The sequence below is a fragment of the Balaenoptera borealis genome (genome assembly GCF_965194805.1).
Source record: "Balaenoptera borealis genome assembly, chromosome: 4".
Taxonomy (NCBI): Eukaryota; Metazoa; Chordata; class Mammalia; order Artiodactyla; family Balaenopteridae; genus Balaenoptera; species Balaenoptera borealis.
Genome location: NC_138861.1, coordinates 28,325,157 through 28,352,792, shown reverse-complemented (window position 1 = coordinate 28,352,792; position 27,636 = coordinate 28,325,157). Strand labels below are relative to the sequence as shown.

Below are 27,636 nucleotides of genomic sequence, written 5' to 3'. Positions count from 1 at the left end.
ATATTTTTAAGTACTTAGTTTTTATGGTTTGGGGCTATGAAAATAAATGCTGCAATGAACATCTTTGAACACAAATCTTTCCAAGCATCTCTGATGATTTCCTTGAGATAAAGTCCTCTGGGTAGAATTACTGAATAAAAGGACATAAACATTCTTAAAACTTTTCACACAGATGTCTCCCCACCAACCACCCCGAAACATGCAAACACCTCATTTAGAAACTTTATATTTTAGCACTTTTATAAAATTATCCTGACGATTGAGGGATGAGAAGATCCTTGTGATTTGCTGAAATACGTATTTCCCTGCCGAAAATACAAACTCTTACTTTCAACCTCTCAACAATCCCACCAAATACACACACACACACACACACACACACACACACACACATAGCCTGCAAACTTTAGGAGAGACCGGTGGTCCTCTTGTGACTTTAAGTGTCTTCCTTTTTCTCAAGAGCAAGGCTCTCAAAGTGTGGCCGCTATCAACAGTGTGCGCTTTACTTGGGAAACCTCACCTGTTTCAATGCAAATCCTCAGCACACTTCGGGCCAATTGAATACAAAATGGGGAGGAGGGACAGCAATCTGTGCTTTAACAAACCCTCCAGGTGATTCTTCTGCACACAATTTTGAGACCCACTGCTCTGGACCACAGGGCACTGGTAACCACCAGCTGACCTCTTTCTTGGAGGGAAGCCAGAAGGCTGAGGTCCTGAGCGGAGAACTATGCACTTCACCCATCACGTTCCTGTGCTCATCCCCAGAGAGATATTCCCTTCCCCATCCTCATTTTCCTCGATGATTTTTTTAAATTAATTAATGTATTTATTTATTTATTTTTGGCTGTGTTGGGTCTTCGTTTCTGTGCGAGGGCTTTCTCTAGTTGCGGCAAGCGGGGGCCACTCTTCATCGCGGTGCGCGGGCCTCTCACTATCATGGCCTCTCTTGTTGCGGAGCACAGGCTCCAGACGCGCGGGCTCAGTAGTTGTGGCTCACGGGCCTAGTTGCTCCGCGGCATGAGGGATCTTCCCAGACCAGGGTTCGAACCCGTGTCCCCTGCATTAGCAGGCAGATTCTCAACCATCGCGCCACCAGGGAAGCCCCCCTCGATGATTTTTTTAACAATAAATGCCTGTTTCAGGGTTTTGGGGAACATTAAAAAAAATAGTGCTTAAGAAATAAAGCAAAGGTACACATACAAACATACACAAAAACAAGAAAAGCAAAAACTAGTGTCTTTGGGCTGCTTTTTTTGAAATAACAAAACATTGTAAACAATTTCAATACCTATAAATAAGAGAATAGGTAAATAAAATGAGGCTTATTAGTACAGTGGAACAGAATGATGTCATTTAATGAATGAATGGGAACCACCTGCATCTGCATGAATAAATCTGAGGAGCAATGCTGAGGGACAAAATCAAGTTGCAAAATGACAGGTGCAGTGTGATACCTTTTATATAAACTCCCAAGTATATCAAACAAAAATGTCTATTTTATGACTACACAGAAACTTCCTAAGAACCAAAAGTCTGGATAGAAAGATACTTACCAACTTGAGGAGAGCGGCTAGTTCTATGGAGGGAGGAAGGGAGATCAGGGAAAGACAAAAAAGGGGCTTTAACTATACCTGTCTATTTTTTAAAAATATCTGAAGTCAAGAAGGACTTCTCTGTTGGTGCAGTGGTTAAGAATCAAGGGACCACAACAAGCTCAGTAGTTGTGGTTTTCAAGCTCTAGAGCGCAGGCTCAGTAGTTGTGGTGCATGGGCTTAGTTGCTCCGTGGAATGTGGGATCTTCCTGGACCAGGGCTCGAACCCGTGCCCCCCTGCATTGGCAGGCGGATTCTTAACCACTGCACCATCAGGGAAGTGCCAAATCTGGATCTTAAATGCATAGATGTTTCGCCCTCTATTTTCCATCTGAAGTATTTTGTAATTAAGAAAAATATTTTATAAAAAAAATTGTGTTTTGACCAGGAGCTTTTGTGAAATCATGTTTATTTTATTAAATTGCTTATCGTAAAAAAAGAAATATTGCTTTTCTTCCTTTTTGGCAAAGTTAATCTAGCCCTTATTGTTTGTTCCTTTATTTTTTTCTTTTGAGGAAAACGTTAGAACACTGGGCCGTGAGGGACATTGCTTCACTATGGAGGCTCTGACAGACAGCAGGCTCTGTCTGCCTCAGATGTCTCCTTGGCCACTCTGAAGGCAGTCGGATCATCCTGAAAGTTACAAACGTACTGACATCCCTGGGGAATAGCTCAGTAGTTACTGAACACCGGCTGTGCTATGTGAAGGATACTAAGGACAGATACGTGGCCCTGAGCTTGAGAAGCTCACCCTTCATTTGGGAAAATAGGATATTTACATAATAAAAGAACATTTTAATGACATAAGGAAAGAGAGAAGGGCAGGTTGGTATGGTTAATTCACAAGCGGTGGTATATGTAATAAGTGTACCTGGGAAGCAGGTGGCTCAGTGGCTGGCGGTTTCTATGCATAGGAAGTGCAGCGGAAGCTGGGCTTGGGAAGATTCATTTGGGCAGAAGGGCAGGTGGAAGGATGAGAGCCAAGGAACCGGAACAGCCGAATGTTGGTGTGTTTGGAGAGTGCACGTGGCAGGAACAGGAGGGGTGCTGTTCGTGAAGACTAGTGCACGTGAGGCTGGAATAAAATGTCAAACTTGAGTGGGGAGAAGAAATTGACTTCCAGGCTTAGGAGCTTAGACTGGATCCCGGGTAGGTAGCATAGTACAACGGTTACATGCTTAAACTCTAGAGGGAGACTCCAGGGTTAAACCCTGACTCTGCTCTCCACCAGCTGTGCGATCTTAAACAAGTCACTGAATATCTCTGTTCTTCAGTTGTATAATAACAGTTTCTACCTTATAGGGTTGTTTTGAGAATGAAACAATTGGATACCTATGAAGTGCCTAGAGCAGTACATGTCACCTAACAGGTGTAATATAAAATGTTGAGTAATAAGGGTAGAGGGAGACTGTGGAAAGCTTTGGTTAAGCACAAATAATTCTAATTTTTAGGAATTGTCTTCTCATCCCATAAGTGTTTTGTATTCACCAAGGCCCCTCAGATTTTATTAAAGAGCTGATGACTTCTTCCCTAATTGGGGAATATGTTAGAACGTGTCCACTCTTAAGCATCTCTTTGTTTCTCAATAATATGATTCATCTCACACTGAAATCTTACTCACGACTGTGTTTACATGGTTGATCTTCAGGCAGATTGAGTGGAAGAAGTATAAAAAAGTGGGGATAGGTACCTCAAAACAGAATGAAGGTGACTCACTTTCACCAACAAAAGAATCAGGTAATTTAAACCTAAAGCCTATTCTGAAAAGAGAACATCCAAACTTTTACATGTAATCCTAGAAGATTATGGCAGGAATCTTTCTAGTAAAAATAGAAGGATGAAAATAGCATACAGGTTTATGTGATGTTCCAAGTCAACTGTGAATAAATTAAACTTTTATTAATAGGAGGGTAGCAAAGGATTACTAACTCATTCTAGCTTAACTGTAATCCCGTTATGGAAGGTAAATGATTACCTAATGTACCTCCAATGGTGGACTTTTTATTGATATCAATTTTTATGTTCTTCTCTAATCTCATCAAATAGCATATGCAATTGTGCGGTAGGCTCTCTGAGAATGTGAACTGTCTGCACACTCAAGCTGAAGACAAACAGACCTGACTCCATTTGGGGGTCTGAGATGTCCTGGAGAGTAAAGGAAGCGGATGCACAAAGAAGCCAATTCTGGTGAAGCGGTAGATGAAGAGAGGTAAAGAAATCATATGGCCTCCTTCAAATTTCACCTCCTTGATGATTTTTTCTTTATCTTTCTCCTCTTTATGCTCTCTTAGGATTGTGAACACGTTTCTTTTACAACATTTATTCATTGTACTAAAATTATTTGTAGTTGTATTGTTTTCCCTAATTCACTGAGTTTCTTGAGTTGAGGCAACCCATCTAAATTTTTTTAACCTAGTACATTTCTTGACCCTAATAGACTCTCCACGTTGTAAGATGATTAATTAAAGAAATTAATAAATTGTAGAGGAGAACCCGTCATATAAACTGGGGCTAGATTTCTTCCATTTTCTCCTCCAAACCCCTCTCTACCCTTTCCATCTTTGTCGATAGTCTGGGTTCATAGAAACTCTTGCCCTCTGCCTTGTGGCTGGTCTCAGCCAGTGGGTACCATAGGCAGGAGATCCAAGGGAGAAAAGAAAGTGAAGTCAGGATGTTTGTTTCCCTGGTTCCATCCGGTGGAGGTGGTGAGGGCTGCTTGTGTGCCTTAATCCAAGGCCATAGGTCCACATGGCTTAGGCTCTTTGGGTTCCAGTGATCTCCCTTGACCTTTCCTGCTCCCTGTTGTTATGAGCCTGGAGGTGCTGTATCACCCTTGAGGTTTCCTTATATCCTGCCCTTATCTTTCTAAGGTTTATTAAGCTCTTCTCAAGTTACCCAGTTTGGATGTGCCATGAGTTTTATGCAGTGACCCTGTTTCCTACAGGGATCCTGACAGAGAAAAAGAAAGTGACAGTGAGGGTGAAGGTGACTAAGAATACGCAGAAGTTTAGACACAGAGATGATATCCTGCTCAAGTCCTGAAGAAGGATAATGAGTGAGTTGAGATGCAATCTTCTTCCCATATTTTCTTCGTTCTCAAAAATGTTGTACATGTCACTTATGATATGGAGTCCTTCTTACTATTTTCTAGAAGAACTTTCTACTGAAACCTGCTTATTTTAAGGCTGAATTTTTGATTCATTCCATGCTTCCTCATGGAAATACTTATTCATTTTTCTTGGTAATTATCACATTCACAGAGAACAAAGGCAAAGGAATTTGGTAAAGAAAGGATTGGTGAAATCTGAAGTCAATTTAGGCAAGTAGAGAAACGGATGAAAGTCATGTTTTTACAAAATATGAGAATAATCTTACAATGTGAAAGTAGTGTTTTCATGATAAGCAAATAAATAAGTCTGGTAATCTTCCTAAAACCCATTTTCCTCATGGATGAAAGTCCAGAAAATAGATTCACTCCGTGGAGTAGTCATAACGTAACACATTGTTTTTTGTCAGGAGTTCTATCGGACCACATATTGAAAGTGAATATTAGTGAACACTTATTAAGTTCTTGCTGTGTACCAGGCGCTGGCGCATAACCTCACCTCATCCTCACAACAACCCATGAGGAGAGGCTCATTTCACAGATGTGAAAGCCAAGAGGCTTGGCAGTTTATATAGCAGGACTATGTGGAAGAGGTGAGATTTCAGATATACAGGAGTGTCTTACTCAGAATCGCCCTCACTACTGTCCTCTCCTGCTTCCCACTTTCCTGGATGCTGCATGGGAGAGGTTCAGATATCCCAGCCATACTGCACCAAGCCCTGAGAGTTAGAGAAGCATGACCACTGTGCTGTCTGACTAGTTGGAAGGTAGAGGTAGAAAGAACACATAAACAAGCCCCATTTTATTGAAACCGATCATTGGTAAATAAGAACATTGTGCACCACATCTCTCACATTAAAAACAACATTGATGAAAGTGGAAAATAACATTTATCAAATGCTACTGTGTGCTCAACACTATACTTTACATGCATTATCTCAATGAATCCTTAAACCAACCCAGTGAAATAGGGATTATCATACCTATTTTAGAGATGACAGATAGAGTCATATACCCAAAATCATTCAACCAATAAGTAGTAGAACTGGAATTCCAAGCCAGGCCCCCCTGCCCCACTCCCCTGCTGGACCCACTGTCTCAGCTGACAACCAAATTAATGCAGAAGAAGCAACAAAGCTGTGATCAGTCTGAGTCTGGAACAGACTCTTAATGTCGGGATAGACATCTCGAATTCTGTTCCTCCTCCCTGTACAGGAGTGCATTTAGGCTATTTTGAATGTGTTTTAAGGTTTCAAATAAGTTTTTATGAATTTTAAAATATATTACTTAGTGAAAATAGAACCAGATCATTGCCAAGTGATTTGAGCCTTCCTTTCAGGTTTGGGGGTTATTATTATCCCTCATTACTATCACCCTCACCACCATCTTCACTAGCACCATCATCTTGGCTATGTCCACACTTACCACTTCCATTCAACCTTCAACCTCCGAGTTCGAACCAGGGCAATTAAGAAATAAAAAGAAATTAAAGATATTCAGATTGGAAAGGAAAAAGTAAAACAATCTCTATTTACAGTTGATGTGATCTTTTATATGGAAAATCCTTCTATCATAAGATATTAGAATAAGTGAGTTCAGCAGGGTTGCAGGGTACATGATCAAATACAAAAAAAAATAGTATTTCTATATACTTGCAATGAACAATCTGAAACTGAAAGTAAGAAAACGATTCCATTTATAATAGCATCAAAAATAATAAAACACTTGGAATAAATTTAACAAAAGAAGTGCAAAACTTATACTCTAAAAATTACAAAATGTTGAGAGAAATTTTAAAAGATTTAAGTAAGTGGAAGGGTGTCTCACATTCATGGGTCAGGAGACTTAATATGGTTAATATGGTAATAGTTCTGAAACTGATGCACAGGTTGAATATAATCCTTGTCAGAATCCCAGCTGGCTTTGTAGAAAGTGACAAGCTGATCCTAAAATTCATATGGTAACTCAGGAGACTCAGGATAGCCACAACAATCTTGAAAAAGAACAAAGTAGGTAGACTCACAAGTCCCAATTTCAAAACTTACTACAAAGCAACAACAATCAAGAGAGTGGAGTACTGGGATAAAGATAACATGCAGATTAATGGAATAAAACTGACAATCCAGAAATGAGCATTTACATTTATAGTCAACTGATTTTCAACAAAGGTGCCAAGACAATTTAGTGGGGAAAAAATCATCTTTCAACAAATGCTGCTGGGACAGCCAGGTATCCTCATACAAAAGAATGAATTTGGGCCCCTACCACACATCATATAAAAAGATTAACTCAATATAGACCAAATACTTAACTTAAAGCTAAAACTATGAAACTATTAGAAGAAAACATAGGGGTAAATCTTTGTGACCTTGGATTTGGCAGTGGTTGCTTGGATATGACCAAAAGTACAAGCAACAAAAGAAAAAATAGATTACTTGGATTTCACCAAAATTTAAAACTCTTGTGCTTCAGAGGACATTATCAAGAAAGTGAAAAGACATCGCACAGAATGAAAAAAAATATTCGCAAATCATATATCTGATAAGGGACTTACACCCCAAGTATATAAGGAACCCTTACCACTCAATAATAAAAACAAATAATACAATTTTTAAAAGGGCAAAGGATCTGAAGAAACATTTCTCCAAAAAAGATGTAATAATATGTAATGGCTAATAAGTACATTGAAGGATGCTCAACGTCATTAGTCATCAGGGAAATGCAGATCAAAACCATAGTGAGATACAACTTCACATCCACTAGGCTGGTTATAATCAAAAAGAAAGATAATAAAATTGTAGTTGAGGATGTGGAGACATCAGAACCCTCATATACTGCTGATGGGAGTATAAAATGGTGTAGTCACTTCAGAAAACAACCTGGCAATTCTTAAACAGCTAAACATAAAGTTGCCATTTGACCCAGCAATCCTACTCCTGGGTATATACCCAAGAGAAATGAAAGCATATGTCCACACAAAAATTTGTACACAAAAGTTCATAACAGAATTATTCATAATAGCCAAAGGTGAAAACTACCCAAATGTCCATCAGCTGGACCCTTGGCAAAGAAAAATGTCAAGACCTGTGAGTGTACAAGGACTTCTGTTGCTGTCAGAGAAAGAGACCTAGAACTACAGAGAAAGGGCAATGACTCTCAGAACTTTGTAGCATAGCTTAAAGCTTTGTAGCCACTATTCCAGGCTTGTCATTTTCATAACTACTATTTGTATTCTTTTAGCAGCAAATTTAAAAAACCCAAACAATCTGGGAAATATAATGGATTCAGAGAGCAGATTCTGGGGTAAGACTGCTTATATTTGAATTCTAGTTTTACCATTTCCTAGCTGAGAAAAGGTCTCCTGTGGGGTAAGTTAAATGTCTTCTGTGCCCTGGTTTCTCCATCTGTAATTGTGCTGTCCAATTCAGTAGCCATTAGCCATATGTGGCTATTGAACACTTGAAATGAGCTAATCCAAATTGAGATGTGCTATAGGTGCAAATTATATATCACATTTCCAAGACCTAATCCTCTCCCCCAAAATAGAATATCCCATTTGATATGATAATACTTTGGATATAGTGGGTTAAAAATAAATTATTAAAGTTCATGTCACCTGTTTCTGTTTACTTTTTGAATATGGCCACTAGCAATTTAAAGTTGCTTATGTTTATATTTATTAACATTTATATTACAAACCTACATTTGTATTTATGGTTATTTTTAAGCAGGTTTATATTTATAAACAGAAGTCAAAATTATCTGTGTTTACATTATATTTCTATTGGACAGTGCCAGTCTACAACATGGACATAATAACGCTCCCCGTTAAATGTGGTGGTTGTGAAAGTTAAATAATTTTTAATATACTTAAAATGCTTAAAAATACCTGACCCTTACAAGCGCTAAATAAGTGTTAGCTTTAAAAATGTATTTGAAGGTGGTCAGGTTCAAAGAAGCAGAGAGCAACTTGCCATGGGCAGTGCCTCTGTGAGAGACAGGGCATGACAGTAGCGCTTTGTAGAAGACCAGCGAGGCTAAATCCTTCAGGTCTGCAAGAAGAGGCTGACTGAGCACAGGGGCTCATGCCAGAGGGTCGTGCAGTTCCCACACAGCCATCTCTGCAAAAGTCAGCCGTCTGGACACTGGTGTTTGAAACAGGTCAACACCTGTTGAAGAGGTCAACAATAAGGATGCCAGGTAAGCCTTTCTGGCTCCAATATGTCATATAAAATGTGAACTATCACCCTGCTCCTCTTAAATTTCTGTCTCATTTATCTAGAAAGGAGTTAATGTTTGTTCTATGCTTCAGGTTTCTTTTTTCTTTGGAGCACGTTAGAGTTGGTAAGTACCATCCATTCTCCAAATAAGTGGCCACATTCGACTCAGCCAGGCAGATAAGCAGTTGGGAAATAGCATAACAGTAATATCCAGGACACTGCACTCATCACTCTTAAGGAAGCTATTATTTTACGTAATAAGTTATTATCACAGAAGCAGCTGTGATTTACTAAGTGTCACATGGATGAGGTTCCTTAGCCCACAGCATCTTCAGCTCAGTGCCCTGGATCAACTTGCTTTTGCTGCAGCATGAGTATCTCTACAGAACACTTCCTCCAAGGCCAATGCCACCACCACCAAGAGGACCCCCGAAACCCTCCTGTTTTTATTCCTTTTTCTCTTCTCAATAACATAACAATACATGTGCAGGTCCAGAGTTTTATAAAAACTGGGCTTAGAGCTTGTTTTTAAGCTTGCTGGTCCTTAAGAGCTTCTGACTGCTTCTGCTGCTATTTTCAATAGCGTATTTTCCAAAGGGTTCTGACCACCTATTAGAGCATCTGGCCTGTTCTATAGAGCTTCAGAGGCTTAGCTGTATATGTGTCTGGGCTCAGAAAGTGGCAGGAACATAGAAATATGGTGCTCGAAGTAATGGAAGACAAAAGCAATTCAATAGGAATTCCACATATTTATTTCATCACACATCATTTTAAATTTACAACTAGTGGCGGGCTAGCTAAACTTCCCGTGTGTGTGTGTGTGTGTGTGTGTGCGTGTGTGCGTGTGTGTGTGTGTGTGTGTAACGGACAAGTGAGCACCTGTTATCTGTTTTGGGCCTGTCGCTATCAAAACATGTATCTGTTTTATTAGTAAATATTTGAAAATGGTTAACATGGCTCTTTTAATTTGTACAAATAGAGACACTCTTTTCTTGGTTTCATTTTTTAGAAGTCCAAATCCATCAGGTTCTCAAAGCATTATTGAATTCTCTCAGCCATTCTGGCTTTTGTAGACTGCAGTCCAACAGACTGGAACTTCCACCACAAAACAATTGAGTGAAAAATAAAATGATGAACATTTGGGGATGTCCCTTATAAAGGACAGTGGACCACATTATAGTCTCAAAGAGATAAAGCACAAGAAAAAATCAAATGGAGTTCCTGATATTAATATTTCTAATTCTGATATGCTGAGTCCGACATTTTTGTAGGGCAGAAGGCAGAGGACTGATTAGCTTTCTTCTAGCGATCTGACTACACGGCCAACAGAAAGAAGAGACGGTACGGTTCATTCTGTGTGCCTCCTACCTCAATACTCAATACAACTAACAGAAGAGATAAATATTAATTCTTGAAGATGGCTGACAAAAGCCATTAAAGGTCTTATCCCTTTCCTCCATGCTCCCCCCTCCAAAAAAAAAAAAGGTCTGTTTTTTCCTGATTGGGCATGTTTCGTAGAAAAAAGCTGTGTAAGGTTCTACCAAGGGCTTCATATACATTGATTGAAAATTGTTGAAACAAAATTGTGCTCTCCCGAATGTGTGTCTCTGTGTCTTGTTTTTTACAAACAACAGTTTCTTCTTAGGGCAGAACTATTTTCATAGTACTAAATGTGATTTGAGAGAGATACAATAAAACTAAGAATGCTACTAAAAGTGTCACATAGGTTGGCTCAAAATGACACTGTAGGTAGTACTGAATGATTCAGGCCCAAGCTTAATTATGTGAGGTTTTTCACTGCTTTTTACAAAACTCTTAAATACAGGTAAATATGTAAACACTGTGCTCCCAGAGGGCAAGTACTTAGGCAGGTCACATCGTATCCCTGCCGGGGAGATGGATTCCAGTGAAACAGCGCCATCAGGTTCAAAACCAACCGCTGGAACTACTCTCTGGTTGAGGAGGAAACACCGCCTTGCACATCTCAGAGTTCTCCTGGTGCAGCGGGAATTCAGATCCCGCTACTAGGCTTTCTTTTCTCTTCCGAGAGACATAACCTCTGCCTGTGGACAGCCTTTCATACTTTGTCTCAAATTGCCTGCATAAGAACAATAATAACAAAATTACACACATGTTAAAGTCACCCCACACCCGTCAGAGCCAAGTTATTGAGCGAACACTTGAAGCTTCTGTTTCAAAGCCATTTGAGAAAGGATGTGAGTACCAAAGACGACTAGCTTTCGTTCCCACGAATGGGGTGATTTTTTTCTTCGCATTTCTTTTTACACCAGCAGATACACTTCACATGTCTGGGATATGGGAGTGCTGCTACTCATTCTTCTGGAATGAAGGACCAAATGTCTCTCAGCTTTCTGCAGATGCTGCTAAGCTTTGTAGGCCTTGCTATGTCCCCCACCCTCATTCCAGGAGCCCCACCTTTGGAGTATTCCCCTTTTGAGAAAGGAGCAAATCCAACTGGATTTAAGCTGAGAATGCTGACAGGGAAAGAAACATCCCCAGAGCCCTGGCCCAAGTGAAATGTGGAACCTAACCAGTTAGCCTTGTGCCTGGGCTGCTGGTCACTGCATTTTGACCACTGGAAGGTTGATTTTCTAAAATGTATTAATGGAGGTTTATTCTAGACATGAGTTAATAAATTAGCAACAGCTTAATGTACTATAATCTACAGTCTTTTCTTCTGTAAAAACGTAACCTGCTCATATTTGTACTTACATCATCTAGTATTCCTTCAATGGATCATGAAATAAAAAAATAAATAAAGAAGGTGCTTAACTCTGGCCTACTTATCAAAGGAGATAATGTAAAACATGGCTCTCTGTTTTAAGTATACAGGTTCCCTTCATGGTTAAGCGTGCACGTCAAGGCGACCTCTACACCCACTACAGAAAAGTCAGTGCTCCCTAGACCCGAAGCACCCTACTTCCTCACTATAGTATTATTACAATAATTGTTACAAAATTCAAAGGGCACAGTGTAAATGAAAAGCTCTGGAGTGGATAAGGTGTTGGGAAAACTACATGGACACTTATATATTTAGTTTCTGGGACACTAAGTACTCTACTAAAAGCCTTTTTTTTATAAATTCAAAATCCCAAAATCTTAAGCTTGAGCCAAAACTTAAACCAGGTCAAGTTGCTGTTGTATGGATTACCTAAAAATTGTGATTCATTTGGGCTCTTAAACCATGGTAAATTATTGTCAGATGTTCTGTTTCGAACTTTCTGTCCAAGAGACAACTGTGAAGATAGCTGATAGTAAATATGCATCTAGTGTTTTTGCTGAAACTGTGTGGCAATTCTTACGGTAAATCAAATCCCTTTGTTGCCTTGATAAATTATTTCTGGGCTAGAATACGATATTATCTCCAGAATCAAATGAACTAGTCATTACAGTTTCTTGGTATCCTAGAAACTAACTTTTTTTTTTTTAGTCTTATCAATTATTCTTTTACTCATTTAAAGAAAAGTCATGTTTCACTGGGTTTTTACCATTTTCCTTTAATTTCTGTAATGGAATGCTCAAAACTGGGAGCAAGTTCCTGGTGAACTGGGGCTGGCCCTGGAACATTCCATAAGCACTGCTTCTCACCTGTACGGAACTCCATCCCTGTCCATCTGCAGGCACACTAAGAAAGGGTACTGAGAAAACTGCACCGTGGAGATAAACTCGAAGCCTCCTTCCGTTTCCGCACCAATTTCCAGGCCGGCTTTCACAAAAGAGGAGTCCACTGTGATGTCACCCGTTATCACCACAGCTACCCTAAGAATTGAGCAAAATAAGCTGTTAATCACATTTAACTGAGCTGAACTAACAGACCACAGTGTCTGAATTTCTCATGCTGATAAATGGAAAGAAACACTTAAGGGACTAATAGGTGACCTAAATGTGCTTAGAATTCTGTTGGTAACCAGGAACTGGTTTATCCCAGCAACTGGGCAGTGAAGTTTTGCCCTACTCCTGAGTCCTCCCCCAGCCTTCAGTTCTAGATGTGGGAATGAAATGTCTATCAGACATTAATGTTTGGTATGGGCATACCAAGAGCCATGATGAAAACATGCCTGGGACCTGGTCCTATCAGGAAGTCAGAAATACCTGTGTTATCTTAAAACAAAGTCTAAGCTCACCCAGAAGACAGTTGATGTTTATAACAATTTTCTTGGTAACTGTCTCTCTGTTGGCTTCTATGCAGCTACCTCAATTCCATTTCATTACTTTCTCCAAAGGGTCTCTGATGACAGAAGTCTATGGTTGCCAAGATATTTTAAAAATACAGTATCACAAAGAGCCATTCCTACAGCATGTATATTGGGTGCCCCAGAAAGGACAGATGTCGTAGGTTCTCCAGTGATCACCTAGACAGATTGGACTGACTAAGATAGAGGCTTGGATGAAAATGAAGAGGATAACAATCCTAGTAGAAGACTTACCTCTAGGACTACTCTAATTTAATTGAGGCTTTAGATGAAATCAGAGTTGTACGTTCGTGCTCTTTTAATAGGCTACTAATTTTTGCTGTGCTTCTCATAGCACACCTGCTGCTATTGCCAGTGTAAAAGTAGGTCAGAGGTGGTATCATTTAAATCCCTGAATCCTTTTCCCTGAATTCATTAAATCCCTGAATACCTTCTCATATCTTACACTCAACAAAGGCTTAAGAGATACTTTTTAAATGAACAAATGGAAAATTGAAGATGAATTGGCTATAATGTGGACACTGGCAGATACTTAGGGATACCGTGTCTCTTTTAAAAAGCCAGAAATTTTTGTTGTAGCTGTTGTTGATTTCCTTCTGAAAATAATTCAGTTCAGTTTAATTTAGGTAAACTTCTGTCTAGAAAATACATCAAAAAGATGACCAAGATGACTGATGCAGTGGGAAGCCCTAAATTATATTGTTTATCACTCTGAAAGCCTCTCCCATTTCTCATTCTTTGGTTCCTTTTAGTAACACTGAGGGTCACCTTTCATGTTAAATGTGCCACCTTTTGATTTTTCTCAATTCCTTCACCCATTGTTCAGAATAAACTAAAAATCTAATTGTAGCACTCCTATCTCACTTCTGCCCCACTTTATTTTTAAATATCCCAAAAGGTAAAAATCAATTGCATTTTCATGTTCTTTTCTTCAGTATTACAGCAAACAGAAGAATAATTCTTCTGATTATCACATTGGTTCAAAGACATTGTTTTAAGTTCAAAATAAAACACTTTCATTTGATGTGATGCATCAATTAGAAAAACTAAAGGAGCAGAGAAAATTCTGTTTAGAAAAATGAACACTAATAAAAACACTTAAGGACTCAATGTTTAAGACTTAGATTCTCACAAAAGTGATCATCTTTTTATTTTTCTCCACTGAAGACAGCAAAAGAAGAAAGATTTTAAATCCCAACAAGAGGGATAAGCTAAAAAAAATTTCTTAAAAGTCTTCTGACAGCATTGTCAGCTACTAAAGTGGAATACCAAGAGAAGATGAACATTTCATCCACTGTGCAAGCTGTCCAGGGATGTCTTTAAAAGCGAAAAGATCCTTGGCTGAGTCATATTAGGTACCTACCTGCTCATAAGAAGCTATGGAAAGAATGACTTCCCATGGTTACTCCCTACTCTACGATTTAATGATTACAAACAGAAAGCATAGATTTCAAGAAGTTGGAATGTTAATTCCAAAAACATATCTCTGCATATAGAGAACAGACTTGTGGTTGCCAAGAGGGAGAGTGGGTGGGGGAGGGGCGGACTGGGAGTTTGGGATTAGCAGATGCAGACTATTATATAGAGGATGGATAAACAACAACGTCCTACTGCATAGCACAGTATATTCAATATCTTGTGATAAACCATAATGGAAAAGAATACGGAAAAGAACTATATATATGTATAACTGAATCACTTTGCTGTACAGCAGAAATTAACACGACATTGTAAATCAACTATATTTCGATAAAATTTTTTAAAAACCTTATCTCTGTGGTTCTTTGCATAGAGTACTATACATATGCTTACCGATTTTTCACTCGGGTTTTAGACTCACGATACCACAGACTAAACTCCATTGAACCTGAAATATCAATAGCCAGACCACCCTGGACATCCATATTTGCCTTAAGTCCAGATTGCAACTGAAGCTCCTAGAAACAAAAATATAGAATAATAGTTAGAAGAAGAAGAATTAGAAGAAGGAGGAGGAGGGGAGGGGGAGGGGCACAATTTAGACAGCCCCTTTTCAAAGGCACATTCAACCTCCGGCTGTAGGTAATACCGTTTGACTTGTGTTAACATTGAAGTCTTTCCCTAGGCTTGGAAACACTTTCTAACCTTGATCACGGAAGTAGATTATTGATTTGCTAAATTATTTAGTCAATTAAAATACTAAAGAAGTGAAGTGTCAATTGACAAGGGTGCTTTCTTTCAATCTTTGCCTCACTTTGGGAGGGGCAATGATTCTCAAAGTGTGCTTCCCTGACAAATAACATGAGCATCCGGGGAACTTGTTAGGAATGGAAGCCCCATACCTACTGAATTAGAAACTCTGAGGGTGGTGCCCAGAACTCTGTGTTTTAATAAGCCCTCATGTGCTTCTGATGCACCTAAATTTTAGAACCACAAGACTAGGGAAAATGAAAGCATATCCATCAGAAATCCAGTGTGGCTTTGGGATGGGTGGTGAGGGTTTGGGATAGATGATCTCTTGAAGTCCTTTACCACTTCTGTAGTTATATGCTGTGTCAAATATAGTAAACTGCATCCTGCTGGTAAATGAAAGGCAGGATAAAAACTGCCGGTGCAGTATGCAACTTCCAGGAATTGCCTAGGAAAGGAATGCTAGGAAAGTAAGGCAAGGCAACTTAACTAAGCCATAATACCCTATTGTTTGACATTTGGGATGACATCAAAATAACAAACAAGACCAACATGAACTCCACGGCATACTCCAGAGGGACAGTACCCATTTACAAACGTAGTCCCTCCTCAGGAATTTTGTAGTTGTCTGAAACCCATTGTTTTATGCTGTTTGCCAGCATTTACCCTTTAAGTCTTGCAATTCTTTGTACATTAGGTGAGGTGATGTTGGCTGAAAAATTCTCCAGCTGGATTGGAATCAGAATGCCTTGGGACAGTGTTTGAAATGATAACAGTTCTGGGAAAAAGGCTCAGTACCTCTAATTTTGATATTCCTCCAAAGATCTTAGGTCCACAGCAACTGGCAGCATGACTAACTTCTTTACGTAACTGCCCTATTCAGACCAAATAAGCCATGCTTTCACCAACTATTAATGCCGCAATTTCACTTCCTAGAAAGTATTGTGTTGATCATTGATCTCCCTGAATTTTCTCCAACTTTCAAAAAAATGTGGCAAGAAATCTCAATCATAGAACTTGGTTTACTAGAAAAGTCTGATTGTGGCATGAAACTACCTTCAGTCTGAAAGACACTTGGATGAAAGCATGAGATTCTCAACACAGAGCTCGGACCGCGTTAGGAGACAGCCCTAAGGGTACTTACTGCTACATTAGGTCCAGAACAAAATGTGGTGGTAGTGGGATGCAGGGGTTACCTCAGGCATCATAACTGATATGAAGGAAGACAAATTATCCTGAGAAAACCACGATAATCATGTCCCAATTGTAACCTATGCCCATGAACTGCAGAACCAAGATGTGAGTTCTGCGTTTGCACTATTATTCTCATTGTTTCCAAATTGACCCTATTGTATGCCCTGCCTCAAAAGTACTTCCTTATTTGGATCATATTCTCTATTCCCCATTTGAAAACTATAATCTTGTTAGTCCACCTAACTCGGCAGAGGTCTGTGATGCGGACTTTAGCCTTCCCACTGGCCATACATTACGTGGATGTCAAAACACACCAACTGCCATGGAAAAGAACATTTCACGGCTATTAAACAAGGTGGCTTTTGTGGGGAGAAAGCATTTCCACTGCAGTGTGGGTTTTGAGGAGTGCCTTGGCTTTCCGGGAATATTCCATTTCTCTTCTGCAAAGGGATCGTGGAAGAATTCTTATGCATAGTCACAGAGGAATTTGTTTGCCCCCCCAATAGAATGACAGACCACTGACCCCTGTAGAAGGACAAACCACTCTTTCCTTCGTGAAAGGGACTAAACCACATAGCGCAGTGGTTCTAATTTTTGAGGGGTGTAAAATAAGTAGAACTAACAGTTTTTGAGCACCTACTGTGCCCCCAAAGCTCTACATTTTGTATCTCATTTAATTCCCATACGAATCGTCCATGGTGGGCATTGTATCTGAAGACTGAAAAGAAAAATTAGGCTTGGAGGCTGCATGTGGAGCTAGAATGAATACCCAGACTGTCTCTCGTGGGGAGACTTTTCTATTACCATACATGCACGGCTAGCAGGAAGTCATAATTGTCATTTGTCTCCTGGTGTGCAAGGAAGCCTGTTCTGAGAAATATTGCAAAAAAGATAAAGCATAGGCTTATGTCCTTGTTTCACCAAGAGGACATATTTATTTAAATTCTTGTCTATGAACTAGAAGAACAAGATACTGGAGCTTTGTATTTGTAGCTAATGTGACCCCTTTGATCTTTTACTTTTGGTCCTAAAGGTGTTTCTTAGAGCTCAGACACTGATATTTTGACAACTCATCCCATTGCTCCCATTCAGGAAAATATGTTCTTTGCTGGCTAAGGAGGATCCCCCTGTTAATCTGACTTTATCAGACATCCTCCTCTGAAGAGTAATCCAGTTAGCTGCAAAAAGAGAGTGAGAGAGTAAGCACAGAGTAATTCCATCTGCCCTGGTGTTTGTGACAGGTCATCCACTGCCAAAATTTCCTTCAATGTCAGCACTTGACCTAGAGTGGTATGTGCCCCTGAAACTAGGATGGCATTACTGGAGTGCTCTGCAGAGCTAGGGAGACTCAAACAGCATATTTGTATAATAAACCCAGATCTGCCAAATACTGCACTCTAAATTACACTGGCATTGGGCTATGTTCAATAGCTAAGGGAAGATCTTTCTCTTAGAATATGCCTGCAGTGCCCTAGCTTAATGAAGACAAAAATCATACAAGATAATCTAGATCAGGGGTCAGCAGACTATGGCGGCAAATCTGGCCCACTGGCTATTTTTGTAAATAAAATTTTATTGGAACACTGCCACGCTCATATGTTAATATATCACTTATGGCTATTTTCACTCTACAATGGCAGAGTTGAGTAGCAACGGAGACCATATGTCTCACAGAGCCTGAACTATTTACTTTCTGCCCTTTACATAAAAGTTTGCCAACCCTGACCTAGGTTATTACTTATCTTTGCATCAAGATTTATACTCCGATTCAGACTATTAGGCGTTGCTGTTGGGTAGGTGAGTACATACAGGTGGTACTGAACTGTTATTATTCCTGCATCTTAAAATGTGGACTACTTTCTCAGCACTCTTATGCTTTCTTCAGAGATTCTTTCATTAAGAATACATCTCTCCAGAGGTAATACTTCAATGGAAAAATGCAGTGTAAAATTCTAATATAATTTGAGAACAATTTTTCTTCTGTGACTTTGAGGATTAAGGGGCATGAAACACACTGCTGGTTGTCCTTCTTTTCATTCATATTAACAGAAACACAGTTTTCTTCAGAGTGTCGATACAACCATTGAAAAACTATATTTACCAGCTTCTCTTGCAGCTAGAGATATCCATATGGCACAGTTTGGGTCAATAAAAAAGGACTTCTTTTTGTAGATGCTTATCTTTTGTAGAAATAGATAGTACTTGCAGGACAGTTCTTGAAAAAGAGTCTCAGACTCTGCTGCACCTTACCCTTCTCTCTTCCTTCCTGGAATGAGGAATTAGTGCTGGAAGTGCAGCAGCCATCTGATAATCATGAGGTGACAAGCATGAGGTTAAAAACCACAAGTAAAGATGGCCAACCTGAGGAAAAAGAGTCTGGATCCTAACAATATCTTAGGGTTTCCATATCAATCCTGGACTACCTACTTCCAAATACTTGTTACATGATAAAAATCAAACTATTTGGTTAAGCTACCCCAAATTGGCGTTTTTTGTTATATACAGCTATCCTGACCTGTTATGAGGAATAATAAAGATAGGGAATTAGCATCTAGTTTCAACCAATGATGTTTTGGTGGAGTTTTAGTAAATCTGATATTTAAGGTCACTCCCAGATCTTAAAATCTATGATTTCAAAACCAGAATCCAACAAATCAAGATCCTCAAATTATCCGGCAAAGAACAAAGCTGATAAAAACTGTGAATCATCTGTTCCAGATGCCTCACTTTATGAGTAGCAAATCCTGGTTTAAAGCTATTAAGTAAACGCCCAAGAGCACACAGAAAGTAACTAGTGAAGGCAAAAGTCAAAACTAGGTTATTAGAGATAAACCCATGCACATATGGTCACCTTATCTTTGATAAAGGAGGCAAGCATATACAGTGGAGAAAAGACAGCCTCTTCAATAAGTGGTGCTGGGAAAACTGGACAGGTACATGTAAAAGTATGAAATTAGAACACTCCCTAACACCATACACAAAAATAAACTCAAAATGGACTAAAGGCCTAAATGTAAGGGCAGACACTATCAAACTCTTAGAGGAAAACATAGGCAGAACACTCTATGACATACATCACAGCAAGATCCTTTTTGACCCAGCTCCTAGAGAAATGGAAATAAAAACAAAAATAAACAAATGGGACCTAATGAAATTTAAAAGCTTTTGCACAGCAAAGGAAACCATAAACAAGACCAAAAGACAACCCTCAGAATGGGAGAAAATATTTGCAAATGAAGCAACTGACAAAGGATTAATATCCAAGATTTACAAGCAGCTCATGCAGGTCAATAACAAAAAAGCAAACAACCCAATCCAAAAATGGGCAGAAGACCTAAATAGACATTTCTTCAGAGAAGATATACAGATTGCCAACAAACACATGAAAGGATGCTCAGCATCAGTAATCATCAGAGAAATGCAAATCAAAACTACAATGAGGTATCACCTCACACCGGTCAGAATGGCCATCATCAAAAAATCTACAAACAATAAATGCTGGAGAGGGTGTGGAGAAAAGGGAACCCTCTTGCACTGTTGGTGGGAATGTAAATTGATACAGCCACTATGGAGAACAGTATGGAGGTTCCTTAAAAAACTACAAATAGAACTACCATACAACCCAGCAATCCCACTACTGGGCATATACCCTGAGAAAACCATAATTCAAAAAGAGTCATGTGCCAAAATGTTCATTGTAGCTCTATTTACAATAGCCAGGACATGGAAGCAACCAAAGTGTCCATCATCGGATGAATGGATAAAGAAGATGTGGCAAATATATACAATGGAATATTACTCAGCCATAAAAAGAAACGAAATGGAGTTATTTGTAGTGAGGTGGATGGACCTAGAGTCTGTCATACAGAGTGAAGTAAGTCAGAAAGAGAAAAACAAATACAGTATGCTAACACATATATATGGAATCTAAGGGAAAAAAAAAAAACGGTCATGAAGAACCTAGTGGCAAGACAGGAATAAAGACATAGACCTACTAGAGAATGGACTTGAGGATATGGGGAGGGGGAAGGGTAAGATGTGACAAAGAGAGAGAGTGGCATGGACATATATTCACTACCAAATGTAAAATAGCTAGCTAGTGGGAAGCAACTGCATAGCACAGGGAGATCAGCTCTGTGCTTTGTGACCACCTAGAGGTGTAGGATAGGGAGGGCGGGAGGGAGGGAGATGCAAGAGGGAAGAGATATGGGAACATATGTATATGTATAGCTGATTCACTTTGTTATACAGCAGAAACTAACACACCATTGTAAAGCAATTATACTCCAATAAAGATGTTAAAAAATAAAAAATAAACTAGGCTATTACTTATGAATTTATTAAACCACAAAAGCAAACTTCCCAAGCAAGTCCTATAGTCTGTAAATTTTAATCCAATCTCCTCATATATCTTCAATATCATAAATATAAATCAGAGTGCAACTGATCACTTTAAGGATTTCCTGTAAGATCCTTTTTTAGCAAATATTCCGTTTTTATATTGCTATGCTTAGTAAGGCAGGAAATGTCAAGCCACTAAAGAAAAAAAATTTTAAGCATCCAAACACTCAAACTCAAAGGTTATTCAGATTAACCCTTTTCTGTTTCTCAAAAAATTCCATGAGGCAGCCCACTCCCATCTCACAGTAACCTGGTCACCTAAATCTTACCACACAGAATATAGTATTGTCATACCTTAGTACAGTAATGTAAGATTTAGGGGTGAAGCAAACTGAAAACTATTCTGAAGAATGCAGGTCAAGTGAATGAAAGTAATCCTATTTAACAATGAGTGAACCTTTGTAAGGTTCTGTGAACATGAGAATTTGGGGCAAAGAGTCTCCATTAAACGTGTGGTTGGCGTCAGTGGTTGCTTGTGTCTCTAAGAATTTGGCAGGGATGGTGCACTAGTTGGATCTTACCATTGTTGTCATGATGAATGTCATCAGTAACTTGTGAAGCCATGTAGTTCAGCTATTGCTTTCAGAAAAAAATATCATCTAAGCCCTTGTGCCCAGGAAAGCCAAGTGAAGAGATAAGGCCATCTCTTCTCTGTTGAATCCTAGGTTATTTTCTCCATAATTTCTTGTCTCTGTTCACATCGGTTCCCTCACTGCCTTTTAGTTTTATTGAGATATAAATGACATTATATTATACTCATATTATGTTGAGTATTCCTTCTTTTGCCTCAACAGTGAAAAGATGTCTTAATCAGATAATACAGATAAAAGAAAACACATTTACCTGTAGCAAAAGAGAAGAAGAGAAAGGGCAATAATACCAAGAGGGTCAAATGCTTTGAATGTGAGTTCCAAGGTGGGTGGAACTTTGTCTTGTATCCTCCAAGCATGGAGTACATTTAAAGCATGCCTGGTACATTCAGTAAACAGTTGCAGAATGAATTACCTGGGAATGATCTATTAGCAGAATAAGTCCTTTCACCACACTCATAGGGTCGCTAGATGCTGACAGCATTTTGGACATCAAATCACTGTATCCGTTGAAAAAAGTGACAGGTCTGAGCTGAACATCAAAGAGGAGGGCTGACAAGCCAGCATAGGAGTCAAGGTTCTCCTCTCCTTCATCGGGAGTGGCTGCAATTAAGGTCTCCAGTCCTTGGGCTTCAATGACCACCTAGAGAAAATGGATATAGCATTCATGACATTAGCTCCCTGCCTGTTCTGTACGTGATGATGAGCTACAACTAGAACTTTCCCGGGGGTCAAAAACTCAAACATTTGCAGTTGCTAGGCAAAAACAAAACAAAAACAACTCTAGGCCTGAATATGAGTTCGTTTTCTTCATTTAATCCTCACAGCCACCCTTTGAGGTTCATATGATTGTATCCATTTTGCAGATGAGGCCAAAAAAAAAGCTCAAATGGCAGAGGTAAGTCTCAAACCCCTTCTGTCTGACTGCAAAGACCATGAGCTTTCCATTTAATGGCGTCATCCTAGAGACTCAGTCTCTGCAGAACTGTCATACGTAGTGGATGGGCTATCTTGTAGAGCCCCTAAAAAGAGGTGGAGAAGTGTTGGGACAGTCTGCCCTATGAGAGGGTGTGGAGCTCTCTAAGCCATGACTCACACCTTTCCACATGAAACTTTCTCCAGTAAAAGAACAGATGATGAACACCATGAGGAGCCTCACATCCAGATCTCTGCCGCACTCAGGAGTCCTACATACTCTCTGTCCTCCAGACCCAGCACCTGAGCCACTGGGCATTTGGCATTTCAGAATGCGTTATCAGAAAACAGATGGTGATTCCTCAGGACAGAAAGCGTGGTATCCTAACTAGAGTCCTATCAAAGGTGTAGTAATACAATATTGATAAGAACTCAAGTTTATATACATTGCATCATTTTTAAAGCATAAATGAGCTTATTGAGAAGGCTATAGTTTGATATGCATAAAAACTAAAAAGAAAGTATATTTCACAATTAGGAAGCCTTTAGAGATTGTCACCACATTTGGGGTAAAACTAAAGGGATGGAAGTCAGCCAATTGTCAAATGCCTACACTTTATTCTTTTCTCTCTTAGCAATATTGAAAAAATATAGATTGACTCTTTGGAGAACCATATTCTATTATGAAAGCTTCTATTATGGGGAATCAGTCTCTTCATAGAAACACCAAGAGAAGGAAATATATTCTATTAATAAATATCTGGAGCTCCAAGGAATATATCTATGGATAAAAATAAAATATTTTTTAAAACATACATGAGAAATACTGGCATGACTTCAATTTTGTGACTATGTGTACCTTTGAAAAAACTATGGATGTTTGGCAAGTTCAGTGACTCAAAACACATAAGTTTTCAACTTCATGTTTGAAACTCTCTCTGGGACTGTAAACCATACAGCCTCTTGCAGATGATGGAATCATGGGCGACATGATAGATCCACCATTCATTTACACGTTCTATAGTGCTGTCATTAGTATATATTTTATTTTACTGCACACTAACCTCTTACATACTTTCATAAGCAAAATTAATGAAAAATGAGATACCTGGATACTATGAAGAGGATTTTTCCTAACGTACTTAAAGATGTTCAGGTTACTTCTCCTTAGAATGCCAGAACCAGAGTAAAGAATGTCAAGGCTGTAAGTAGATGCCGAATGGGGACTTCCTAAGGACACAAAAACACAAACAACCTAGAATTTAACAACAGCTCCAGCGGTACCGAGCGGGGGAGGGAGCGGGAGGGAGAACCCCTTTTTGGGTTACGTACGTTCTATGTAGCCAGTATAGGCAGAAGAGGATCCACTCTTGGAGAAACGGTCATAATTATGAGCAAACATTTCCTTCAGAACTCGACGGACCATTTTGCTGTAACACGTAAAAGGAAAAAGCTGCACATTCATGGTAATGGCTGTTTCCTAAGTCAGATTTGGAAAGAACTCAAATCCTCAGTGGAAAAAAGAGGGGGGCCAAATTTTCCTCATGCCACTCCAAAACTGGGGAGGTGCCAGCTGGAGTGCCAGCATCAGGATGAGGGCTTTCCCCTTCATTCCTCAGATATTTGAAATTCAGTTTGGTATCAAAATGACAGCAAGGCGAGGACAGCCAGCTATGAGATGGCTTAAGCTGACTGATGGACACACCTCAGGAGTGGAAAACACATGTTCTTTGAATCATCGTGGTTCTACTGTTAAATAGTATATACTTTTAAGGAAAGTTGTACCAAACTGGAGAGGTTGCCCAATATTTCTTTAAATGTTTTCCTACACCCTCTAATGTTATCACTGGCTAATGATATATAACAGCAAATTCCCAGGAATTTCTTCTATATTTGTGTAGTTTTCAGTTAAAGAAACATCTCAGTAAAACCCAATAGTATCCTCTAAAGTAAGTCTTAAACCTGACCCCATACCTCTATTTTATCTACTTAACTAATTAGCGTTGAGATATTTCCATTCCTGACTACTTAACACTAATCATATCAGTAATAATAAAATTATAACAACTCAGCAAAAAAGAAATCAAAAAATCAACCAAAGAAATCTGGACCTAGTTCTGAGGTAAAACATCACTGAGAGGAAGAATGTTTATCTTATAGGTTTTTCCCCCAGTATCACTAGATTATAAGATTTTAGCCTGAAAAAGGAAAGATGAAGACTAGTCCTCAAATATTCAAAGGGTCTGCATGTGGGTGAATGATTAGATCTCTTCCACTTTGCTTCGGGAATAAAATCTGGGCCAATGGAAGATTTCAGTTATGCAAAGCAGTAATGGAGAGCGTCTCTAAATGATGACACAAGTTCCCTCAGAGGTGGTGAACCTCCCACCACTGGAGAGGTGCAAGCAAAGTCTGGACACCACCTACCAGGAGACTAGACCCCCACACTGGAGAGAGATAGCAAGCGAGGGGGTCTTTCACGTCCCTTCCAACTCTGATGCTTTCAGTTTTGAGAATCTGACCTGCAGTGTTCGCGATGGCTTCCCCATGTTTCCCAGGCTGCTCTCTACCCCACTGCTTCCTCTTTACTGTCCCCTGAATCACTAGGTTCACAAGACAATGGCAGCAAATACACCCAGGATCTCCCCCACAGAGTCTCACAAAAGCAAAGCAATAGAAGGAGAAATCAAATCCATTTGACCGGGCACACATGGCTGCAGAGAGAATTTGTTTCTCTTCTGCATCTCTGATCTGCTTCCCCCTCCTTCCTTACTTGCCCTGCTCCTTTGTCTGTACTTACTCCTCCTGTTTCTTTTCCCTTCAGTCTTACTCCTTGTTTCTTTCCTTCGATCTTTACTGCCTTTTTTCCCATTTCCTTTCTCCTTACCTATTTCCCACCCTTACCCCATGTCTGTTTCCCTATTCAACTGGGAACACTCAAACATGATCCTTCCTGAAGGCAGTGTGTGGCATGTAACTCAGGGGAAATGGAGATTCCTTCCCTGGCCCTCTGATTTCAGTGAGGAAAAGGGACAGCAGTGAATTTGGGAGAAGAGACTTGGGAACTGGAAGGAAGAGGATTCCAATAAGTAACTGAGAGCAATGAAGTCTGCTGATTCCATTCTTCGTACTTTGAATAGTCCTAAAACATGGGTCATGTCTAAGGTTTTAAACTCAAATGGTAAATTCATTTAACCTGTGATAAATGAGGCTTCAAAGATTCCTAACATTTGGAAAGTTAAGATGAAAGACCATTTGGTGGGAACCTACCTCATTTTATGATGCTAGTTATAAAAATAGTCCTACTGAAAACACAGTTGGATTTTAAAACATTGCTAACATTTGGCAATATGATGTTACCAGACCGAACGGGAGACCTAGAGTAAAAAAATCATACCCAGAGTTCCAAATCACAGTGCCAAAGTGAAGTTGTTTAATCTGGCCCTCCAAATAGTTTCGGCAAACTCTTTGGTTTTATGCAACATAACCCAGCATAAAGACCACACCATTATTATTAGCCACACATGTACCACATCAACATACAAATAAGTTCGGATAAGCAGAGACGGGGCACTGCTTCATACCTTGCAGGCATTTCAAAACGTAGGATGTCTTGGACCATGGAGAGCATGTATTTATTCATTTCTTTGGGAAGCTCCCCAATAGAGAGGAGGATGTTTTTTACCTCCATGTAGGATGGATTGTTATTTAAAATGATGGTAGCTGCAGTAGTGCGCACGGTCTTTTCGTGAACTTTATGATTCTGGTGGTATATCCTGTTCATAGTCTTCTTCACCTGTTCGTAAGATGTTCAGGCTTAGTTAGTGCGCATCTAGATTTTTAAAATTGATATCGTGCAGGAAGAGTTAACGCTCATAAAATAGACATGTGTTCCAATATTTCCCATATTCCTTTGCAATTATGTTGGGGTCATAGTTCTGGCTAATGGACCATGAAAAGAATCACTGTGGGTAACTTCTGGGCCAAGGCAGTTAAGAGCTGGTGTATCTTATCCCTCTCTTTCTCCTACTATGGTAGTGAGCTCAGGGCCACATTTTCCTTTACCTACTTTAGCCATAGAGTGGATGAGAGGCTGAGATTTTTGAGTCTTGTTTGTTATTGCAGCATATCATGGTATTCCCTAACAACCACAGAATTTTCAAAGATGTTACTGCCACATGGCAAAGGGGCTCTGGAGAGAGATGGCTATATGAACCTACATTTCCTTACAATGAGGTACCTCAGAATCTTCCCTTCTTTTTTTTAATTAATAGACTTTATTTTTTAGAGCAATTTTAGGTTCACAGCAAAATCAAGCTGAAAGTATAGAATTCCTATATACCTCGTGCTCCCCATCCCTCCCCTCTCCCCCCGACATACAACCTCCTCCTCTATCAACATCCTGCATCTCAGTGGTACATTTGTTACATTTGATGAATCTATATTGATACATCATTAACACCCAAAGTCCATAGGTCATATTAGAGGATTTTCTTTTTTCAACAAAACATTAACACAAAAGAAAATTTGCCAAAATAATTACATTCTGTGGCAACAAATAATTTCATTGGTCACTAGCATTGCCTAACAATATGCAGTGCTTGGGGTTCTGTACTAGGCATTTATAAATATTTCTTTCAGTTCTACTTTCCTCTGCCTTTTTCTATCTCCCGCAAATGTTGACCTTGTTCTCAGGTATATAGGAATTAAGAATCACCGAAGCAAAAACAACTAGGAAGGGACAGAGCCAGAATCCATGTGCAGGTCTGTCTATCTCAAAAACTCGTGACCCTAATTACCACACTTTGCAGCTTATCAACTTTGACACAAAACATAGTTGCAAACTGGGAACATCATTCTCAGCAGGCAGTTTATCTTACACTTTATAAACATTCTCTGCCCTAAAAAAAAGTTTAGTTGGGATGGCTTCCTGAAAATGCAGCTGTAGGAACCAACATGGTAATACTTAAGCCAGGTTATTCCAGTGTCAAAAAATTTAAGAGCATCTTAAAACTTGTGGAAGTAAAGATATTTCAGAAAAGAATTTTTTTTCTTAAAACAAGAGAATGTGCTTCAATATTTATGCTTCAGAATATAGCACAGTATCTATTCAAAATGTGAGGCTGCTTCAGAATAGCCTTAAATCCAATTTAAGAGTTATTTCTAACAGGAAAGAGAGATTGTTAGTTTGGAAAAAAAAATAGGGTGACTTCAGAGAAGTTTGCATTTGAC

General features: G+C 39.3%; 1 protein-coding gene across 2 annotated transcripts in view; it reads right to left on the bottom strand.

The window, feature by feature from the left end:
• Window positions 1-9,650: 9,650 nt before the first annotated feature.
• MTTP (microsomal triglyceride transfer protein) overlaps window positions 9,651-27,636 on the bottom strand; it is a 56,403-nt gene continuing 38,417 nt past the window's right edge. For both annotated transcript variants that reach the window (XM_082390980.1, XM_082390979.1), the window contains exons 13-19: window positions 25,989-26,200; window positions 23,737-23,834; window positions 23,513-23,634; window positions 21,905-22,132; window positions 14,948-15,072; window positions 12,531-12,701; window positions 9,651-11,019 (exon numbers count right to left, since the gene is read on the bottom strand). In XM_082390980.1, coding sequence (XP_082247106.1) covers window positions 10,848-11,019; window positions 12,531-12,701; window positions 14,948-15,072; window positions 21,905-22,132; window positions 23,513-23,634; window positions 23,737-23,834; window positions 25,989-26,200 — 1,128 coding nt within the window. In that variant the 3' untranslated portion in view covers window positions 9,651-10,847. The remainder of the gene's footprint in view (window positions 11,020-12,530; window positions 12,702-14,947; window positions 15,073-21,904; window positions 22,133-23,512; window positions 23,635-23,736; window positions 23,835-25,988; window positions 26,201-27,636) is intronic.